The sequence below is a fragment of the Haliotis rufescens genome, unplaced genomic scaffold (genome assembly GCF_023055435.1).
Source record: "Haliotis rufescens isolate VD_foot unplaced genomic scaffold, xgHalRufe1.0.p SCAF_7, whole genome shotgun sequence".
NCBI classification, from domain to species: domain Eukaryota; kingdom Metazoa; phylum Mollusca; class Gastropoda; order Lepetellida; family Haliotidae; genus Haliotis; species Haliotis rufescens.
The window spans coordinates 18686630-18709291 of NW_025964361.1; the positions used below are offsets into that span (position 1 = coordinate 18686630).

Here is a 22662-nt window from a genome sequence, read left to right on the forward strand (position 1 = left end):
ATGTATCGACATTGCATGGCAGTCATCAATGCACATAGCGGACACACGACTGACTTGTGATGCCATTTTCTCAGAGGCTAGTGTTGTGTTTCACTTTAAGAACATTTGACACTTTAATTTCAACCTTGATGATCAGTTTTGCCAAGTTTCATCTTTTTAATATGTCTCAAAGTACGTTGACAGTGTTTGGACAAATAAGGTTTCTCATATATCTATCCATGGTGATGTTTCTTTTGCCGTTCAGTATATATCAAACCCTAACCTGTAAAACACACACACACCCCTTAATTTGGAATTCCATTCGAATATCCTTTATCATGGTCATAATGAAAGTATGTCAGTCCAAATGTTTTATTGTACTTGTATATTTAAATTAAATACCTCTTAGTATAAGGTGGGTTCAGGTTTGTGCAAAATCATGTTTTTGCCATGAATATTAGCATTCATCAAAGGTTGTAACCCAAAACAGCTGTTAGTATTCCCTATGAATATTCACAATGAAATACTCATTTATTAATAATGCCAATGAAACACAGAGTTGCAACAGACTAGTTATTGTGATGATATTGGGTAACAACTAAAACTATACATACAGCACATATATGGACACAACATACATTTGGAGTTAATGGAATTCTCATGTTACTATCATGACTCAGCATCAGTCCCCCCCAAGCATTGGGGTGATATGACACTATGTGAAGGAGCACCTGCATACAGCTGTAGACTCAGTGTGGTGATTGAGCATCAATCCCCCCCAAGCATTGGGGTGATATGACAGTATGTGAAGGAGCACCTGCATACAGCTGTAGACTCAGTGTGGTGATTGAGCATCAATCCCCCCCAAGCACAATCCCCCCAAGCATTGGGGTGATATGACAGTATGTGAAGGAGCACCTGCATACAGCTGTAGACTCAGTGTGGTGATTGAGCATCAGTCCCCCCCAAGCATTGGGATGATATGACGGTATGTGAGGGAGCACCAGCATACAGCTGTAAGACTCAATGTGGTGATTGAGCATCAGTCCCCCCCCCCCCCCACCAAGCATTGGGGTGATATGACGGTATCTGAGGGAGCACCGGCAAGGTCGTGCATAGTCCCGTGAACTTCCTCCCAATCACACATAAGAACTGTATATCGTATTGATATTTCCTCTATTAGACGCCAGGTCTCCAATACAAGCCAGGTCTCTTATACACACCAGGTCAACTGCTCTTCCGAAATTAGAAGAAAATACTGTGTGTTAAATATCGGATGTTTTGGGGGACGATATGACCTTCCAGGCCATAACCCTCACTGCTTAGATGATGACACTACAAGACTTATTGAAGGCATATCTTTTGCATACAAATGATAACATTTATGTATCTGTTGGGGATATTTTCAGGGGCAAACAGGTAATTTCCTCATTGAAAAAACTAATAATGAAAGTAGAATATAACATTATAAAAGTGTTTAAAAAACAGTAGTGATGATGTGCTAAATGGGCTATTTTGCCTCACTGTAATTGTGGATGTCCACTTGTCGTATCATTTTAAAAAACATCACAATAATAAACTGTACAAATGCTGGATGAATCTCCACATGGTTTAAAGGGGCACTGATCTAACGCAATTCCCGGGGACTGGTTGTTGCCTTTGTTATTGTTTTTTCCCAGTGAGTACCCGGATGTATAGCAGAAATCTAGACTAGTTCGCGACCTCTGCTGCGCCATTCGTAAGCGCATTAGTCACTTTTATGGATACCGGTAGTAATAAGGGCGTATGGTCACATTGATCAACAAAATGAAACACAGTTTTCGAGAAAATAAGGAAATGTAGGTATCTTTGTGCGTAGCATCGGTAATGGTGACGAAGTTTTGATAAGTCACTTGCTTGGTAATTTTGCGATTTTCGTTTACACTATTTTGACTTGCAACACAAAGCAAATATTTCATCTGAGCATTGCTTTTTTTATAGTGTGTATATTTTTTTTCTGTCAAAATGTGTAACATATTTATTAAACGTCTAAATATTCAGTTATTTTACAAAATGACTGAAAAACATTTCCATCTGTATTATTATGATAACGAATTCCAAACATTTTGATGTTTAATGTCATCACGAAGAGACTGAAAATGTTACGTTGAAAAGTACATTTCTATGTTGTTTGGCTTCTAATCCTACATAATAATCTGTTGTGATGTTTGTAGGCCCATTTGATCGTCTTAATCAATCTGAACAGATTTTTTAGTCAAAATGACTGAAATATTTACACATTTTATAAATTGCCTGAGAGAATCACATTTTACCAATTGACGGTAATATATACACGCTTACAAAGGAAAAGACCTGTGAAAACGACGTCTATCGCGCATTGAAGAATTTCCCAACCAAGACGTAGAGAAACAAGAACGAATCGGTTCAAATGAAGGAAAACAAAATGCAAATACCATAATTACAACCTACCAAATTTAAGTGTATAAATTTTAGGCAGGTTCCTTGTTCGAGGAATGTATCCGTGAATATCCACACAAAGGAATAATATCCCACTCGTCTGCAGCTATACAAAGAAACTTATTCGATGTCACGTGTCTCTGTAACAATCAAATATTCTAAAAGATATATATCGTTTCGGGATATTATAACCCGTGTTCATTTCTCAACTGATCACTTGGATTGTTTCAGGTGTTTCACATAGATGTCAAGTCTCAAGGGTCGGCTGAGAAAGGCCACGTGACAACTTTTTTCATAACGTCCACGGTTCCTAAAAAATCCATTGAGTGATAGATAACAATGATCAATCAATCAACGTATTATCAGTTAACCCTTTGAACAAAGTATGTTGTTTTTACATCGGCACGTCACGCCATGATATGAGTGTATTCCCTTTGTTTTAGTAAACCTGTAAACACTCACTTTTGACATATCCACTGTGCAAGATAACAGTGATTAATCAATCAACATATTTTCTGTTAATCCTTTGATGACTAGGAACGATCCGTTGATTTACAAAAAAAAGTAAATCAACTGATCATTCATCTCTTGCTGGGCTGCCACGTGCATATTACATAACACACATTTCACCTCACTTCAAACCTGGATTTAGATTGAATAATTACCCCAGACACAATAAATGCCAAATGGGAACCTTGTCAGGTAATCTAAGTGGTGCTACCACTAATTCTACTTGTAATAAATTCATTAACTGAGCATCAAGTGAATGACGACAAATACACAAGTGTAGGGTTATACGAGATAACGTGGATGACAACAAGGGAGTAGTAATCGTATTATCGACGCAATCCGGAATCCGAAAATGCTTTCACTGCATGGATACTTTTTTTAGTATCAAACTATAACCATCTGGGGTATTTCCAAATGATGACATCCGATGAGCTCTGCCGTTCTTTTTGTCTGTTTGTTTAGGCTGAAGAAATGAATTAACATGCGCCCTTTGTCGAAATCTTTATAGATCACAGTTAACCAATCAGTGTTTATGCAAAAATGCGTAAAACAAATATGCCAAATGGGAACCTTGTCAGGTAATCTAAGTGGTGCTACCACTAATTCTACTTGTAATAAATTCATTAACTGAGCATCAAGTGAATGACGACAAATACACAAGTGTAGGGTTATACGAGATAACGTGGATGACAACAAGGGAGTAGTAATCGTATTATCGACGCAATCCGGAATCCGAAAATGCTTTCACTGCATGGATACTTTTTTTAGTATCAAACTATAACCATCTGGGGTATTTCCAAATGATGACATCCGATGAGCTCTGCCGTTCTTTTTGTCTGTTTGTTTAGGCTGAAGAAATGAATTAACATGCGCCCTTTGTCGAAATCTTTATAGATCACAGTTAACCAATCAGTGTTTATGCAAAAATGCGTAAAACAAATATTGCCTCCAGCCTCCAAGTTTATTTAGCTGTCCTTGCAGACGGTAGCCCAGTCTCTGGTCACGCTCAGTTGCGTTGCGTATCATCCGGGTACTCACGGGGGGAAAAAACAATAACAAAGGCAACAACCGGTCCGGGGAATTGCGTTAGATCAGTGCCCCTTTAACAGTATCAAGCAAGTTACCTGATATGTCTTTTTGCATTCCTTTTCCTCCTGTTTTCATTTTCTGTTGAAACTGAAAATAAAAAAACTAATGTGTAAGACTTTTCAAAAGTTGATTTTAAACGACAAGGCAACTCACCTGTTCAAAAAGCATCCGGTTAAAATTTGATTTGTTATTTTCTCAATGCTTTTAGAAAGTGTCAGTTAATCAGACAAATCATTCAAAACTGTTCACATGATGCTGAGCCTCCAATAAATATGAAACTTATTTCTGAGCTACAAATTTGAATATATTTATATAAGTATTTTATCTTGGTGGTGTCCACGATTATTGGTACAAAGGAAATTCTTGTCCCAGTGATATCACAGAGTAGAAAATCAGATCATAGTTTCTGCTATAATATGATCTGATTAGTGATAACTTGAATCACTTAGGTATAAAATCCAGATAACCAGATACATTTTCTTGGTCATCTGATTCACTTTACAAAGTTTGTTTTCATCTTCCAACCAGAGAGGAATTTGTGAACACTTACAAATCACATTATAAATTTCAAATTAATTTGTTAATCCATCCTGGGGGTAGATATTTTGATGATGACTGGTGACAAAGATATAATTATTTTCAAGTCTGTTAACATTTCATTGACATGAGATATGTAAAAATTATTTTCACACTGTTGATATGTAAGCATGAAATAATAGTTAAATTCCTGTTGTGTTCATTGTAATTCCTGCTTTCTGATTAGCTAAAATTGGTCACATGTTGTTGCATTCATTTCCCAATGAATGTAAAAAATTAAGCCACGCCCATCAAAGTAGACTACTTTTATTACTACGGAATGTCGGGAATCCCAATATATTACAGTTGATGGAATTTCCTTTCTCCTCACATGTATTGTCATGCACAGGGCATTTAGCAAAATTCATGCATATTCATTGTCCAAACTACCCTTTGAGACGGCCAAGAAAGAATGAAACAGCAGAAGTGCAGGCTCACTCGCTTGTTTTTTATGCAAGCATGGGTTCCACAAATTCAATGTCTTCAGGTCATTCCTCACCTGCATTTTTCCAACTGTGTCTTCCCCTTCTCAGGGAACTAATGTTTGAATCTGGTGGTAACTGAACATGTCATTTGAAACAGCCGCCTTCTCACGGACATTTTTGTTCCGGTTTGTTACAGTCTGAGTGTTGCAGTTCTTCTCTCCTATTGCCTTAATTGACAGATCCTGGCTGGATGTTGCGTAAATAAAATCTAGTGAAGGTATTGTGTGAACCCCATTGGCATCCAGCTATGACTTTTCAATGAACACGGATGACCAGGACGTCAGACTCAGATTTCATTGCCAGAGCTAGAATCCATAGTAGGAGGAGTATCTTGTTCTTGCTGATAACTTGTTGCTATGGTAGTCTTAAGTCATCTAGCAACCGTAGCTTTAGTGATATCTTTATCTGAGTGGGTCTTGCACGAGATGAAGAGACATCCTCGATGTCAGCGATGTGGATCAGTGGCTGTCAGGTAGAACTTATAGGGCAAAGGAGGCGATCAGGATGATCCACTGTAGGTGCCAAGGCAGGAATAGTATAATGTCTGTGACCCAATGGACCAGTAGCTGTGGACTAATTCTTGGCTATAAAGTCGGGTAAGGACCGCAAGGTGATGGAGGTCCAGTTGGGAGCATGAATGAAAATGGAATAGTCGAGAGCGTGGAGTTCAGATACTTAAGCTGCGGTAGCCACGGCTAGAAAAAATGCTGCTTTACGGGATTTTTGGAGGAGAGTAGCGTTTCCAAGAGGTTCTTATGGAGCGGCTAATAGAGCAGACAGGACGACTGATAAATCGGACTGACAAAGACCGGAAGTTGATGGTTGAGACAGGTCGCAAAGAGGTCCAAATGCGGTGTGTCCTAAACAGAGGTTATCCAATTAAAGACGTCTGGGTGAAAGAGCCTACTCCATGGGTACGATACTCACTCTCCAGGATAAGCTGTCCGCTAGTGTGTTCAGTTTGCTTGGAATATGTCTCGCTTCCATCCGGCAGTTGAATGAGTCGGCCAAGGTAAATAGCTGAGTAGTTTCCGTCATCTGTTAACGGGACTTGGTTCCGCCCTGTCTCTGAATGTAGGCCACCACTGTTGTGTTGTCTGTGGCAATCAGAACGGAAGATTTGATAAGACGATTTTCCAAGTCTGTAGAGCATAATGGATTACTTTCATCTCTCTGCAGTTTATGTGTATAGCTGTTTCCGTCTCGGTCCATAAACGCTGAACTTGGAGGTCGTCCATGTGAGCTCTCCAACCTGATTCTGAGGCATCTGTGAACAGGTGTTGTTCGGGAGCTGGTAAGGTGAGAGGAATCCCTGACATGACAAGATCTCGTTGAGTCCACCAGATTAGATCTTGACGTAGGTGGAGAGGTATGAGTACCTGTGTATCCAAGATAGTAGGGAATTGATCCAATTCTGCAGTGGGCGTGATTATCATATCTTGTAAAGAGGACAGCATTCCCATTAGAGACATCCACCATCTGATCGATGTGCATCCAATTTTCGGGGTATGACAAAAGACGCCCTTCCATCGGGCCCTGAGAAGGCTGAATGGAGGAAGTCGTGTATCATAATCTGTAGACAAAGCCTGTTCGATTGGATCTGCGACGTTTGGAGGGGGAAGAAACAAGTCATCTTCTGTCCCACAACCTCCGGACTTGAAACCTCTATGGCCTGATCCACGGCCTTTGGAGTCTGAGTTAGGAAAAGAGTCTGTCGATGGGTTGTCATAACGCCCGGATGCCTTGTAGGATTCCTTTCCTGACGGGATGTACTTCTTATGAGGCAGTTTGTGAAAGGAGGAATCCCTGGCCAGTTCCCATGATCGTTTAGATCTGAGATCCATGCACCTTGACTGCCAAGTTGATTGTAGAGACTTGGAATCTTTCTGTCGTGTCTTGTCGGACTTCATCCAAGATCATGCCCAGTTTGTTCTTAAACAAAGTTGATGATGTAACAGGCTGTGACATAACTGTCTGTTTAGCATGCTTGGAGACGGCCCGAGATCTGACTTGAGACAGGAGTTGTTGTCGCTGAAGCCATAGAAGCTGGGAGGGAGTCCAAACTTGTGTGGATAACATGTCCCCTTGCATGCGGATGATCGCATCCAGCAAGCTGTAGATAAGTCCCACTTGTTCCGTTTGGATGGTTTCTCCCGGGACATAATCAAAGGACATTGGTAGAGGCGGCATCGCGTCACGAATTCCGGCGATGAACCAATTCAGGTAAGTGCCAATGTCCATAGAGTACATGTTGACGGTATATAGGTCCTTGACTCAGCCAGCCGGGAGAGAGAGTTTGGTGTTAGGGGTCGTTCATCTGGTCAAGGATCCTGGGGTATAACTTGGCCACAGTAGTGTACAGTGGATATGAGTTGTTTATGAAGAAGCATGGCATCCAACAGTGTGGGAGTCATGCGGTGACCGGCTCAATCTGGTAACGGTAGATGTGGCTTCAGGTCGGCCCGTGTGGTCCGTGCGGGAGCCGTACGGGATCTTCAGTGGCTTAGTTGGTCGGCTCTGAGGGGGTAAGGCGTGCTTGCCACTACCCTACTGTTCATCAGGAAGTCGTGATCTGGACGTGCTGGTTGTCGTTGCGGATGACTTAGGCTCAGTAGACTACTTTGGCCGGGGAAGACTTCTGGGCCTGCAATTTCTTCAGTTTGTCTTCTTCCAAAATGATGGCAGCTAGTCGGGTGTTGATCAGAGCTTTCATGGAGGCCTGCTGTAGGGCGAACAACTTTTCCAGGGCGCTGATCTGGAACCCCGAGGCTTGATCTGGTTGGGGTGTCAAAGGGGTAGATGGCATAGAGATGGTCTCCTTGGTGGAAGATAGGATTGAGTCCACCTTCTTCTTGGCAGCCTCCTTGTGTTTAGCCTTAACAATGGAGGCATTCGGCTTCATGAAGAAGGACTTGGAGAGGGGAGACCACAGGTATTATCTAAAGATATACAAATTTGATTATACAATTCAATTAACAGATGGATAATGGAATGAAAACCCAACTGGTATTATATAACAATTAATTGTCATGAAAATACCCGTAAAGTTGCTTAAATACAGGTCTTGATGAGTGATATTGGTCTGTAATTTGACACAACTGAATGATTTCCTTTCTTACACAAAGGCATAACATGCACTATTTTTCCATTCTTATTGACATGCATTTAAGTTAATGAAAGAATGAACCAAGAAACATAAAACAATACTCATGCTGTTTACTAATTTCTTTAATACGCTATTAATTATTCTGTCTGGACCAGGTAACAAACTATTTTTGAAGACATCTTATTATTTCAGATATTTCATTTTCTGTTAATTTATCAAAAATAAAAACATTCGGAAGAATGTCAGGGGCTTAGCAAATATGTTAATATTAAATAGAACTACATTTATATTTGTCATCCATTTCAAACTTCTGACGTCATCATGATACTCCAATCTACAATGGCTCTGAAAACGTCCCTTCCAGCTTGGATGACATCATTCCAGTGACTTCAAATCAGGATTCCTGGAGAACTTCTGTGAGACGACTGGGCTGCAACTACTTGTCCCAGAGTGTAAAGCCCTTTAAAGTCTTTAAAGGTTGAATATCACGCAAGTAGAAGTGAATGTGTTAGCAGTCTTCCACTGGCAATTTGACAGTAACTGTTCCATGGATTCTGAGTTCCAGGATGCTAGGCTGGTAAACAGTGCTCACATCGCGTGGTCTGTAAAAGGATCCAAACGCAGAAGTAGACAGATGTGCATGGCTGTAATGGTGGTGTCCACCAGCAAGCCTGCGTCAATGGCATCTGTGATATCTTTATGTGGATTTTTTTGTGGATAGGCCATTCTGTTGTTACTATTCTCTGGCTGAATAAGCTGTCTGCTAACATGATGGGCTTCCTTGGTATACAACAAGCTTCCATACTGCAGCTGATTGAGTCTTCCAAGGCAGCTTCATTAAAAATCAGGTCTTAGTTCTCGCTACCACAAAACAAAGATCTGAGACATCCCATTAAAGGTCACGTCAGGTATATAGTCATGACAATAGGGTTCTTCCAAATATTGGGGTTGCCAGACAGACAACATCAACTATCTTCCCAATCGCTTGTAATTCAGCTTTTTCGTAAAAAAGTCTTGAGATGAGATTAGTTAGTCACTGTCTTGTAAAACCCCAAGCTTAGCAGGCTACTCTGTGAAAATGGACATCACGTCACAATTGACCCAGTTTGCACTTGGAGTAATTATCATAAGAGTCTGCTGATTGTTGCAAAATAAATTTAGCATTATCTTACTGAAACATTGAAAATAAGTCTGTTCCTAATATCCCTGCTACAGGAAACTCATGCATAATTTCCAACTGTCACCTGGTAGTGTTTCTCAAGTTATGATCATCAATACCTTTGTGCTGTTCATGTTGCCGCTCAGCTTGTCTGTCAAACAGTTGTTTCGTTTCTGGCAAAAGCCACTTAGACCTGGTAAAACGTCCAGCGCTGTTCAGTGTGCGAAGGAGACTGGTACGAGTGTGACCTGTTGTCAAACATTCAAACAATAGATCTCACATAGGAATTATATCTTCTACATGGTCATTTCCATATCCACTAAACTTCAAATTAGTTCATACATTACATCCTAACTAAATAGCACAAAGGAAAAACTGATCTTCTTGTATCAACTAGGAAATGAGGCATTCTATGATAATACACTTTACATAACATACTTACAATAATACTAGTCAGTATGTTATCTCAACTTGCAACACAATAGCCAAACTTTTTGGAGTACTTGGAGTACACAAAGCCAACAAAGTCAACAAAGTCAACAAAGCTTGGACATTTACCAGGTGGATTTCTGATCGTTACATGTGACCTGTGAATCGCCAGGTCTCATCCTCTGCTTGATATCATATCAACAGGGTGGGAATAATGGTATTATCATAAGTTTTCCACATTTTCACTGCTATACTTACAATACCCGCTCAACTTTTAGACTTGAGACAGTAGCCCATGTAGGTTTACAATGTATCTTTTTTGACATATGATGTATGAACTGGTTAAGTGACTTCCTTCTATCAGCGTGATGGAAAAAATTGTAAGGACATTATATCTACATGGTATTATGTATTCACTATTTCATCTGATAATAAACTGTTATCTTTGGAGTCACCAAGCACCAATACTAAGTATGCTTATTGGGCAATTGTCAAAATCACAAAGTCCAATGAAATCATGTCTACTTAAGACAACATGGCAGTCTATATTCATTTCCAATATCCTCTGAGAATTAGTGGTAAATTTTAGTCCCTAAAAAACTTCCTCTTATTAATTATAACAAAAACCAAACACAAAGTGGAGCGAAGGGGAAATGCCATACTTTGAGTGTGGAATAGTCCTGAGGGGAAATATCCATGTGGGGCATTGTCCATGTGGGGAATGTCAGGACCAAAGGATATTGATGCAGGAACAACTGCCTTCCCACAAAATTATAGGAAATGAAAAGCCAGTTGGTAAGAGTACCATTTTAAGGTAGATAAACACATATCTAGATCAGTTTTTCTCAGGGTCAGAGACAGTGAGGGAAAAACTATCGTAGGTAGCACTTCAGAAGCAGCTGATTAATATGAGCAAGCAGTCTTAGCCTTCAGCTTTTGCTTGAAGTTCAAGAGATGCAATCAGCCTCCATGCTTAAAAAGCCTGCATTTCAAGAGGATGCCAAATAGTCTTCTGACATTTTCAGATAGTTGTGACAATGACAGTGCCATGAAGTCTCTAGAGGGAGTACACAGGCAGCGCTACTAATACCTTGAGGAAAGTGAAAACCAGGGTTGTGCTGGCCACCAAGGTGCTACCAGTCTCAGCCCTGAGATGGAAAAGTGTAAGTCTTGTGATTGAGTCTTGTGGCAAGAAGGTCATAGAGAGAACAATCCCAAGGCCACACTCATCTTAAGTGTCCCCATTTTTAATGACTTAAACTTTCCCCTTGATATGCCTTGCTATCAGGTGACCCTTGAACTGTCTGACACCAAACAAAGACGATACTAGCTGCATTGTCCAACTGCAATAGGTTCACCTTTTCAACTGAGAGAGAGGTAAACTGCCAGATTGACCTCTCAATTGCCAACACATTGATGTGGAAGGGATACACTACAGACTCCTAAAGCCCACTGGGTTGATAATGACTGAGAAATGTCTCAAGCCATTCTCAGCTGCCAATCTACCCAGAATCTACCCCCAGGGGGTATAATCGGGGAGTTCCTAGAATCTACCCAGGTGTAGATAATAATAAATTGTTAACGAATCAAAAAATTTAAAATGTTGTTTTATGCATGCAAAGAAGCCAATCTCACTCTCATATGTGAAGAGGGACAGACATGGTAGAGGAGGATGCAAGGGACAGTTCTGTTGCAGAATTCATGCTTCAAGTCATTGTATGAATCTGTCCCAATGCAGACCATCCAACTTTCCGGCTAGCTGAAGCTGAAACTGAAGTGCTTGTTTCACTAGTTTTGCCACTGTCAGTATCCTCAAAAAGGACTCTTTCTGACTAAAACTGTCCCAGCAGTACAGCTAGATTGGTGTATGTGATGAAATGGTAGTTGGCTGGAGCCGTAGTGAAATAGTATAAATCAAATTCTACACAGAGAAAAGTGTACTGATGCTCTCGGACAAGTTTTGATATCTTGGGATTTAGTACACGTCCCTATAGCACATAAACCCTGAACAAGGCACATATCTAAATTGTTTTGTTGGGATGTGTGAATCATCCAATCTACCCCCTTTTCCCAGAATCTACCCTTTTCCCAGAATCAACCCCAGGGATATACTCTGGGAGTTCCCAGAACTTACCTTGAGGTATAATCTCTAAAGGCAGGGTTCCACAACGGAATTTACTCAAAATACTTCTTTCATATCTATCAAGTGAAGCACTGACATACTTCTCAATATAAAAATCAGTTTTAAATTGTCTGTACATTCTTAGCTTATTACCATTTACTAAATTTCTATCATTCCATAATTGTTGCAGAATCAAATTCAGCTGAGGATATGTCAAAAACATTTGACTCAGTTAAAGCCCAGTTTAGAATAAGTAAAATTAAGTTTACATAAATGCCTATTCAGTACACATCTACTTTGTTTTAAAACATTCATATCCTGTTATTTAAATTGCCACACCAGTTCAAATATAAATACAGTCAAGTCTCGTTAATCCGACAATCTGCTTTATCCGACTCCGACACACGTAATTTGCAACGATTTACCGAAATCACTCATTAATCAGTCTTGTTAATCCGACACAGTGATCAGCATACTCCGTGGTCATTCCCCCCGCGAGTACACAGCATGTGTTTTGATGCCAGACAAGCCGGCTGGTAGCTGCATATTACAACGGCTGCAGAGATAAACTTGCTTAACAATAAACAATTAATGAACAATTAGTGTTTGTATTGTTATCTATCATATAGTTGTCTGATTTTTGATCACTAACGTTGATACTACTTAATTTTGTTTATCCAACATCCTCGTTAATCCGACATAATCATATGCAACCAATCATGTCGGATCAATGGGACTTGATTGTCATATAAAAACTCTGACTAAGACAATGACAATTGCTTTGTGAAATTTATTACGCCCATCTGACTATATTTGGAAGAATAAGAATGTAAATGGACAAATAATTAGATGCTTTTAATGATGTGATGTCTTCTCTAGTCAGAATATATTCTTTATACTGTGACACATGCCTCCCGAAACAAAGGTACTTACAGACACAAGTGCATACATATAATTGGTTTCAAAATGATTTTATATGCAATCAAAAGTAGTTAGGTCTATTCACAAAGCATATTAAAGCTTATTCAATAACATAAGTGTAAGACGTTTCCTCTCAAAATTCTCGAAACAAACTTTCGAACTTTCAAATTGATGATGACTAGAGTGAGTTAAAGTCATTGTTATTTGTAAGATATTTTTTATTAGTTTAAACAATATTTATTTCTTCTTTGCATGCATAAAACAACATTTTAAATTTTTTGATTCGTTAACAATTTATTATTATCTACACCTGGGTAGATTCTAGGAACTCCCCGATTATACCCCCTGGGGGTAGATTCTGGGTAGATTGGCACCTGAGAATGGCTTGAGACATTTCTCAGTCATTATCAACCCAGTGGGTTTTAGGAGTCTGTAGTGTATCCCTTCCACATCAATGTGTTGGCAATTGAGAGGTCAATCTGGCAGTTTACCTCTCTCTCAGTTGAAAAGGTGAACCTATTGCAGTTGGACAATGCAGCTAGCATGGTCTTTGTTTGGTGTCAGACAGTTCAAGGGTATACTCTGAAGTGGGGTAGATTTTGGCAGCTTACACTGGTCTCAATCCTCAAACCTCTGAAGAAGATAACTTGAGACCTCAACTGCCCCCTTGTCCAAGAAGAATTTCCCGAACTGCAGCATACCAGTGTCGGCAGTCAGTTTGACAAGTAGGGAAAGGAACTGAATCCATTATCTCTGACATGGACAAGACTCATCAAATCCATCGCTGCAACTCTACCCAGGATTGGCACTCACAGGGAAACCAAACTTTGACATTTGTGAATTGTGAACTTGAAAGGTTTTTGCTATTATGTAGCGAGTTGAGATAACTTACTGATTGGTACATTTTTCTGAATTTTAGCTATCCATATTTCCTTGTTAATAAGGGTGGCCCAGTCGTCTAAGGCGGCACGATTCGCTGTGCAGAGTTGCATCCCTTAGGCACGCCAGAAACCTATGATTGTGGATTCGAATCCTGGTTTGCCCCGATTATGTTTCTAGGTTTGTCAGCACCATACCCGTGCTCGTGGATTTCACTGAAGTGGTAAAGCTTTGAGAAAATAACAGTGTAAAAGCATGGTCACATTACAAAGGTCAAAACAAGACCAAACTGAAAAAATATGAAAAATGGACCATATGTACTGAATCCAACTACTTACTAAATATTCATTATATTTTGAACAAACATGGCTGACTAATGGTCACAAATAGGTTTTCACAGATGGCTGCCATGGTGGCCATATCAAAAATTGGATTTGGACTTCTTGAACAAATGTGGTGTGGCGGGAACAAGCAGCTCACAGATGATGACACTGATGTTGGACCAACAAAGGTTGAATGACATCACTTCCGGTTGAGCAAATACATATGCATTGCAACTGTAAAATAGAAAGTGACACGGCCATAGCTACATTGATAAGTAAGTTGCATGCACTTCCAGTTGAATGACTTCACTCCAGTTTGGGAAAACTCATGCCACAATACATGGATTTTAAACAGCTTAGTAGACCACAACCAAGATCAGAACCACTTTTTAAATACAAATTCCAATAGTCTAATAATAGTGTAATATTAACTATTCAAGTATTTAAACTGAAATCTAACTAGAAATAGTGTGACTACACAACCAAGTGCTAGAGTGTGAGACAGCTATAAAACAAGTGTTCACCCTTGAAGACAGGAAAGAAGTGAGGATTTTCCCGCCTTTGTGTACAATTAGCTATTATGTTATTAGATGTTATTACGCAAAATAAATTGTTCTGCATAGATGACAATAAAGAGGACTTCTGTTGAAAATCTGAAAATTAAGTTCTTGTGTGGTTGCAGCCAAAATATAGTAAACTGGAAATGTTGTAATAGAGGTAGAGGATTTTGTAAGCATTATGTTGGTTCAATATCGCTACTGGTGAAAGAACAGTTTGATAACTGCTGAGCAATGCTACCAGTTGTTTTTTTAACCACATGTGCAATTTTACTTGGCAATTTTATCGAAACAAGGCAGAGCATCTCTGAGGACAAATGCTTACTATTTTAAGATTACAACCAATGTGCTTTAGCATTTTTATTTGGGATATAATCATTCAAATAAATGTCAAAATTTCCTGATGTGTAAGTTATGAGAGTAGATTTGGGAAATGGTAATGTAAGTTTAGTGACATATGTATAAATACAGCAGAGATACAGTGGAAATAGGTATTTTGAGGAAAAAAACCTATTGTCATATTCTTTAGAAAGGCCTCTCAGAATCAGCCATAGAACAAAGTAATATTCCATTTGTTCCACAGGAGGACAATGCGGACTCCGACGTAAGCATTCACAAAATGCTGGTTTACAGATAACCACGATGATGATGTGATGGATATTCCTGGCCCTTGAGCTCATCGTAATGCCACTGAAAATGTCGGGCAGTTCATGAAGGACAATTTAATGTTGCAAAGTTGCAGCCTGAAAGTCTTGAGTGATGTAAGGACACGATCAGCAATCATGGACACGATGGTTGAATCTACCCATATCTACCATAGACAGTTTAATGACGAGTGTTTAATGACAAGTGCATCGACAAACAAGGTGCTCTCACTGACTATTAATATTGTCCTTGTGAAAGAATGGAGACATAAACAGCTTATCATATAAACAAAATGAAATATATAATGCATTTCTTTAAAAAACAATTCTGTCTGAAAAATTCCATATTTTTTTCACAACACTAGATAAGGATCAGACATGGAAAATTATGTTATTTAAAACAGTGTTATATGTTACATCAGTGCTGTTACCAACTTTATGTGGCAATCACAGTAAAATGTGAGGGATTTCCAAATGGACACAAGCTAAAATAGCCCGCAAATTATAGTATTGTGCATTTTAGTCAAAACATCATATGTATTACTGAATTTTACTACATGAGTTGGGTGTAACGCAGCTTCAAGAATATGCCAACTAGTTAGTTATACTAATTGCATAAGGACCCCCATTTTGAGACCAAGTCAATGTTGTCATGGATGGATGCATGGACAGTGTCCATTTTAATAACCCCGCTTAATGTGTTAATTAATTACAACTTACTAGTGATTTCATGTTATCCTGATGTCTAAATGGTTATACATAGGTTTGTTTTATGAGTTTAATTAAGCAACAATGACATTTCCTTCCATCATTTTATGCACTTTTCACTTTTTGAACATTTGTATATAACTTCCCTGTACCATGCTTGATTTCCCACGTGTTATTAATATTTTAATTTACCATGCTTTTTGATGTTGCCTTACCCCAGTCCACAGGTACAGCAAAACTACTTTGTGTCTGGTACTTTAATTCTTCACATGACTTCTTTTGCAAAATATATTATTCATTTTCGCAAAATAACTATTCATACAATTCTAATTTACATTTTACTTTTTATTTTATGAAATTCTACCACAGTGCTTTGGCTAATTTTGCCTACTTTAGCCACTCTGCATCTCAGCTAGCTACTACATTGTCAATAACCATATGCATATTGAAAGATATTTTCATGCATGACTTATTTGTTTACCCACCCACCTGACTTTTAACAAGTCTCATCTTCATGTCATCATTTATTACATTTCCTTACTATATTTTTATTATATAATTGCCTTTAATGTTCAATAAAATTGGGGACTGATTGCTGGTTTGGGCCTCAAAACATTCTCCTATAGGAGAAACTGTTTTGCCCTGCCCCCCCCCCCCCCCCCTCCCCCCCAATTTCTTTAAGTACCTGGCATTCTAAGGGTTAACAGGGACACATCCAGAGTGTTGTCACTTAGCCCTAGGGTCATTGGCAATCAGCCCCCTCAACTGCACAATCTTGTACATATGTCAATAAAAATATGATTCCATGTATTCATTGTTTTGTCATTGTTTGCACAAACGTAATGAACCAAGCAGTGGTGCAGTAAATCACTACTGATCATGTGATGAAGGTCAACCAAATTCAATTAGTCCTACTTGCTGTCAGCGGCTGTTTGTGTTGAGCGTGTGTGGTCTTCTGGTTTGATCTTTTGCTGATAGACTGTCGAAGAGATGAGCTAGATCTCAACCCATTTGAAGACAATGGGCATGTAGAGGGAACCAGAGACTGCTTTTCCTGGGGTGGAGCACTCTTTGGTCGTGGGAGGGGAAACTTTGGACAATACATATCTCTTGTATTGTCAGGATGTCCTGTTAAGGATTTGTCTATGCCCGGTAACTGGTTTTCACTGCAATGAATAATAGATATGAAAATATCATCATCAATATATAACATAAGAGATATGAGCTGTACATCTTATCTTGTTCTGACAGGACATCTCTACTGAGGAAGACAGATACAACTGGTGAAAAGAAAGAATATTAGGAATTTGTTTGTGTGCTGAAACCTACTGAATAATAGCCACATGCCAGATATCATAAAACAGAGACACAAGGCTCTGTAGCTCATTAGACATTTCATGATACTTCAATCTATGAACCTAAAGAAAACTTGGTGCAAAAGATTCCATGGAAAACATCATTTAGAACACTGATTATCATTGACACAAAGTTTAAGACCTGTGCCCAATGGTTCTTAAGAATAAATATTATTTGAACTATTGTAAAAATTGATTTAAAACATCAAAATTACTTCCACAATAAAAACACATTGATTTGAAAATGGGTTTGTGTATGATTCCTGCTATAAACTAAATTTCATATGAAGCTACAACACTGAAACAAATGACCATCATTTATTGCCACATGCACACACATCATAGTAATGAATGGAATGACAGGATATTCAGAAGTTTCCAAGCATGAATTCCGGATTTGATACTAGAGTCAACCTATTGTAGGTTTCAAATGCATTTCTTGATGTCCTTGGGTCTAAAATTTACAAAGGTAAAGCATTTAAATTTGTAAATTTCCAAATGTTTCCATACCTAAGAAATACCGTATTCGACGTAATAAGCGCCCAGGGCGCTCTCAAAATTAGAAATAGGGGGCTCTTATTAGAATATTATTTTGAGTTGAAAAATCGTAAATTTCGTTGTTTATGCTGACAGCCTGAAATGTTTATATACGACAGAAATATGTTTTCCATGATTTAATTGCCCATAATTAAGGGTGCATATAACATACGAGCACGTATTATACACAAATAAATAAGTCTTGTGTACGTAAACCACTTGGAAGGGGTGCTAATTGAGATTGATCACTAGCCAATATATTGGCAAATATCGCCGTGGGCGCTTATTAGAGCAGGGCGCTTATTACGTCGAATACGGTATGTATCATTTTGGGTATCAAGTCAATGTATACTTAACCGCAAAAGAAACATCACCATGGATAGATATATGAGAAACCTTATTTGTCCAAACACTGTAAACATATTAAATTGTAGACATATTAAAAAGATGATACTTGGCAAAACTGATCATCAAGGTTGGAATTATAGAGACAAATGTTCTCAAAGTGAAACACAACACTAGTCTCTGAGAAAATGGCATCACAAGTCAGTATCTCGTGTGTCCGCCATGTGCATTGATGACTGCCACGCAACATCGATACATGGAATGGATGAGGTGGTTGATGAAGGCCATAGGCACTTGAGCCCACACTCTGAGGAACGCCTGATGCAGTTCAGCTGCAGTTGTCGGCCTTGGTCAGACGTCATTCAGCCGTCTTTGAATTTCGTCCCACAGGTGCTCAATGGGATTTAAATCGGGACTGAGGGCAGGCCACTCCAGGGTTCTGATGCCATTCTGCTGGAGGAAGTCTCTTGTTGCTCTCGTAGCGTGGGCACCGACGTTATCATGCTGAAACTCGTGGTTGCGGTGATGTCAAAAATGAGGTATGGCGTGTGGTCTCAAGACTTGATCAACGTACCAAGCTGCCGTGACACCACTGCCTCTTCCTGGACCGATGTTCAGGAAGACCACAGGACCAATTCCACCCCACACCATGATGCTCGGACCATCTCACGAGTCTCTCTCAACAACACAAGCATCTGAAAAACGTTCCCCACAGTGTCGCCAGACTCTCTCTCTCTCTGCCATCTGCTGTTGGGATACAGTAACAGCTCTCGTCTGAAAAGAGGAATCTTCCCCACTGCTGGTGGAGCCAATGCTGGTGCCGTGTTGCCCACTGAATACGGTCCCGGCATTGACGTGGCGTCAGAATGGGTCCTCGGTGTGACAGTGGAGGTGTCTGCTCGTCAATCGTCGACACATGGTGTACGCACTAATGTGTCGCTGGTGTGTCACCATGGTCTGTCGAGCAGTTTCCACAGCAATAACAAAGCGATCTTGAAGATGCTATCACACAATCTGACGATCCTGACGCCGGGTGGTGACCCTTGGTCTTCCATTACGTGGTCGGTTATCTGTAGTGTTGGTGGTCTGGTACCATTGCTGGAGCCTGTATATAGTCCTTACATGGACTTGAAATGCATTGGCTACTTGCCGGGCGGTTTGTCCAGCTTGCAATTGTCCAAGGCCTTGGTGTAGCTGATTTCTTGTGAATCTTGGCATGTGGTAGCAATTCAATAACGAATGAATGTTATCCGATCTGGGTGGATTTGTTTAGGGCAAGAAATGGGGGAACGCGTGTGCATTTCAATTTGCACTGAACTCACGTGCATCGGGTAACCATGGCCGTTGCCGTGATGCGTTTGGGCGATCCGTTTTATTATAAAAAAATAATGTTAAATTTTAGAAACTTTGACAAAAATTACACAGATATTTAAATGACAACTTTTCATGCAATGTTACTTGGGGTGATGTTTCTTTTGCTTTTCAGTATATATAAACAGTTGATATATGTTCATACTACCGGTACTAAAATAAGATTATCATACATGTTTCCACCAGGTGAAATATTGACTTCACATTGCTTATTTCACATATGATGATGCTTTTATCATCAAGTCTTGTATGGCCTCATTAACCTTATAGCTCTTCAGGACTGGCTAAGCAAAACACAATTGTGCAAGCTGACACATTCCCATTAGGGCACCAGTCAATCTCATTAAAATCAGATCTTTGTTCTCACTACCGCTAAAGAAAGATCTGAGGACATCCCATTACGGGTCACGTCAGACCGACCTTGCGCGAACTTTGACCGACCAATGGAATGACCAATCAGAAGGCAGCTTTCTCGTGCTTTACGGCACAAATTTCAAATTGGCGACTACGCTTCGAAACATACGAGGGGTGTTCATTAAAGATTTCCCCTGACCCACTTCCAATGGACCTAGTGGAATGAAACTTGGCATAGGTATTAGTCTTTCTCCACATAGGAACCACCAAGAGTTACACACTTCTCCCATCGTTTTATGCAACTATGGATACCTCGCTTGTAAAGCCCTCATTTTGCGTCTCAAATCAGGACTTGACTTCAGAAATCAGTGTTTCATCATCTGTGAAACGTTTTCCCTTAAAAAAATGACTTCATGGTTGGAAAGAGGTGGAAGACAGATGGTGCAAGGTCAGGAGAGTAAGGAGGATGTGGAAGGATTTCATAGCCACAGGACTGCGCTTCTGTCTGGGCAACATGAGAGTTGTGTACTGGAGCATTGTCTTGCAGGAGACGGACACCCTTGGTCAGCATGCCACGCCTCTTAAGCTTGATAGGGTCCCGCAATTTCCGCAGCAGTGAAGCATAATAAGCTCCTGTAATTGTGGTACCCTTTGCCAAGAAATCCATTATCACTACTCCGTGCTGGTCCCAAAACACCGTGCGAATGACCTTGCCTGCAGAGGGTTTGACACGTGCCTTCTTTGGGGGTGGTGACTCCACATGATTCCATTGCATCGACTGAACTTTAGTCTCAGGATCATAGTGATGGACCCATGTTTCATCCTGTGTGATAAGTCTTTGGGCACATGTCCAAAAGATCCTTTGAGCAATTGACTCGTTCCTGCTTTTGGAAAGGTGTGAGCAACCTGGGAATCCATCGTGCAGACACCTTATGCATGTTCAAATTGTCATGGATGATTTTTTCCACAGACCCTACACTGATCTTGACATCTTGTGCTAACTGGTAAACAGTTATACGTCGGTCTGCCAAAATGGCGGTCTCCACTTGATGGATAGTGTCCTCATCAATGGCTGAATGGGGGCGACCAGGAATGGCAGCTGTTTCCACAGATGTCCGACCACACTTGAACTGGCGATGCCAGTGTTTAACAACGTCATATGATGGGGCATCTTCCCAATAAGTTGCTTTCATTTCATCGAAAGTTTCTTTTGGTGTGCGACCTTTCAAATATAAACACCTAATCACTGCTCGGTATTCTACTGGCTCCATTGTCACACCCTGCTCGATCATAACACCTGTAAAAGGGGAAAGATTAATAGTTCGGTGCTGCAAATTCAGACATAACCCATAGATACATGTATCATTACACATGTGAAATTTCAACCAAATATGATAACCCTAAGTGGTTTAGGGGAAATCTTTAATGAACACCCCTCGTATTTTAGCAAATTCTCGATTACAAATTTGAAACCTGAACAAAAAAAACATTCTGGAATGGCTAATAGATGGTCTAGATATTAAGGATTCAGTCGTTAAACCCGTAATTATCGTTCGGAATACCCCATGTTAAAGTTTTCGAGATTGCATGATTAGAAATCACATTCTGACTGTCACTTTCATAATCTGGTAAGCGACGAACTGATTGGTCGGATGAAAGGTCGTTCTGACGTGACCCCTAATGGGATGTCTTCAGATCTTTGTTTAGCAGCAGCAAGAACTAAGGTCTGATTTTAATGAGATTGGGCACCAGTTCAATCATTTCCCTTCACCAGATTGCAACCTCTTCAGATAATAGTGAGAGGGAGAGTGAAAGAGTTGATTGGGATCACACCTACGTCACAGCATTTGAAATATAAAAAGATGAAGATCTTGTACAGATATCTCTCTCCCCTCCCCAATGGGTGATTGGAAAATATAGTGAAAAACAAGACACCTCATAAGCACATCACAAATACATGCGCACACACACGTGCTCGGCCCACAATATGGTAAAGAGCTGTGCTAGCCTTGACATATTCATTGAAATCAAGCTTCAATCTAATCATACATAATTGTTCATCAGTTTTCAGTGCAAATATTTAACAAATGTAATCATGCGTAGAACGTAGATATGGTTCATGGTATGTATTTGACCAATTTAACAATAGAGAAGAATCTTCAAGATGAATAGATGCCATCTTTACTGCTATTTCTCAGTTATATGTCATCCATACTCACATAAAAGAAAATTGTAACATAAACTAAACACTATTAATATAAAACAGGTGAATGTTATGTTGTTTTGCAGAGTATCTAGTTTACTACACATAAAAGTATAACAGTAAGATGACATGCGATCTTTCTGCAAAGAATGCAAATCTAGTCATGTTACGAATGAAGTAGTAAATGTTACCAACAAAGGTCAAAGTACAAAACAAATTGACACCATATGAAAGGAAACACTAAAGAATGTCAGTGCAAACAAAAGGACATCAAAGCTAAAGGAAAACTTGACAATAAAGAATGGCGCTGCAATTCTGATTTGAATCAGCTTCTTCCACTGATCGAGTATATAAAAAGCATGCAATATGCAACACGACAGTGAGGTGCACAATTTATTACGTCATTTCTTGTGCACCCTCTGTGTGACATCATATATACATGACACAGGTACCCGAGCAGTAACTTTGGACTCATCCCTGCCCAAACTGGCAAGGATGGATGTAACAATGTTCAAGTTTTACACAACCCACTATCTAAGAGACAGGTGAAACT

General features: G+C 39.7%; 1 protein-coding gene across 1 annotated transcript in view; it reads right to left on the reverse strand.

Annotated features, from left to right (window-relative positions):
• Positions 1-22662, reverse strand: part of LOC124113291 (von Willebrand factor A domain-containing protein 3B-like) — a 464410-nt gene that overhangs the window by 229692 nt on the left and 212056 nt on the right. The window contains exons 15-17 of the mRNA XM_046473587.2: positions 16860-17110; positions 9481-9609; positions 4071-4122 (exon numbers count right to left, since the gene is read on the reverse strand). Coding sequence (XP_046329543.2) covers positions 4071-4122; positions 9481-9609; positions 16860-17110 — 432 coding nt within the window. The remainder of the gene's footprint in view (positions 1-4070; positions 4123-9480; positions 9610-16859; positions 17111-22662) is intronic.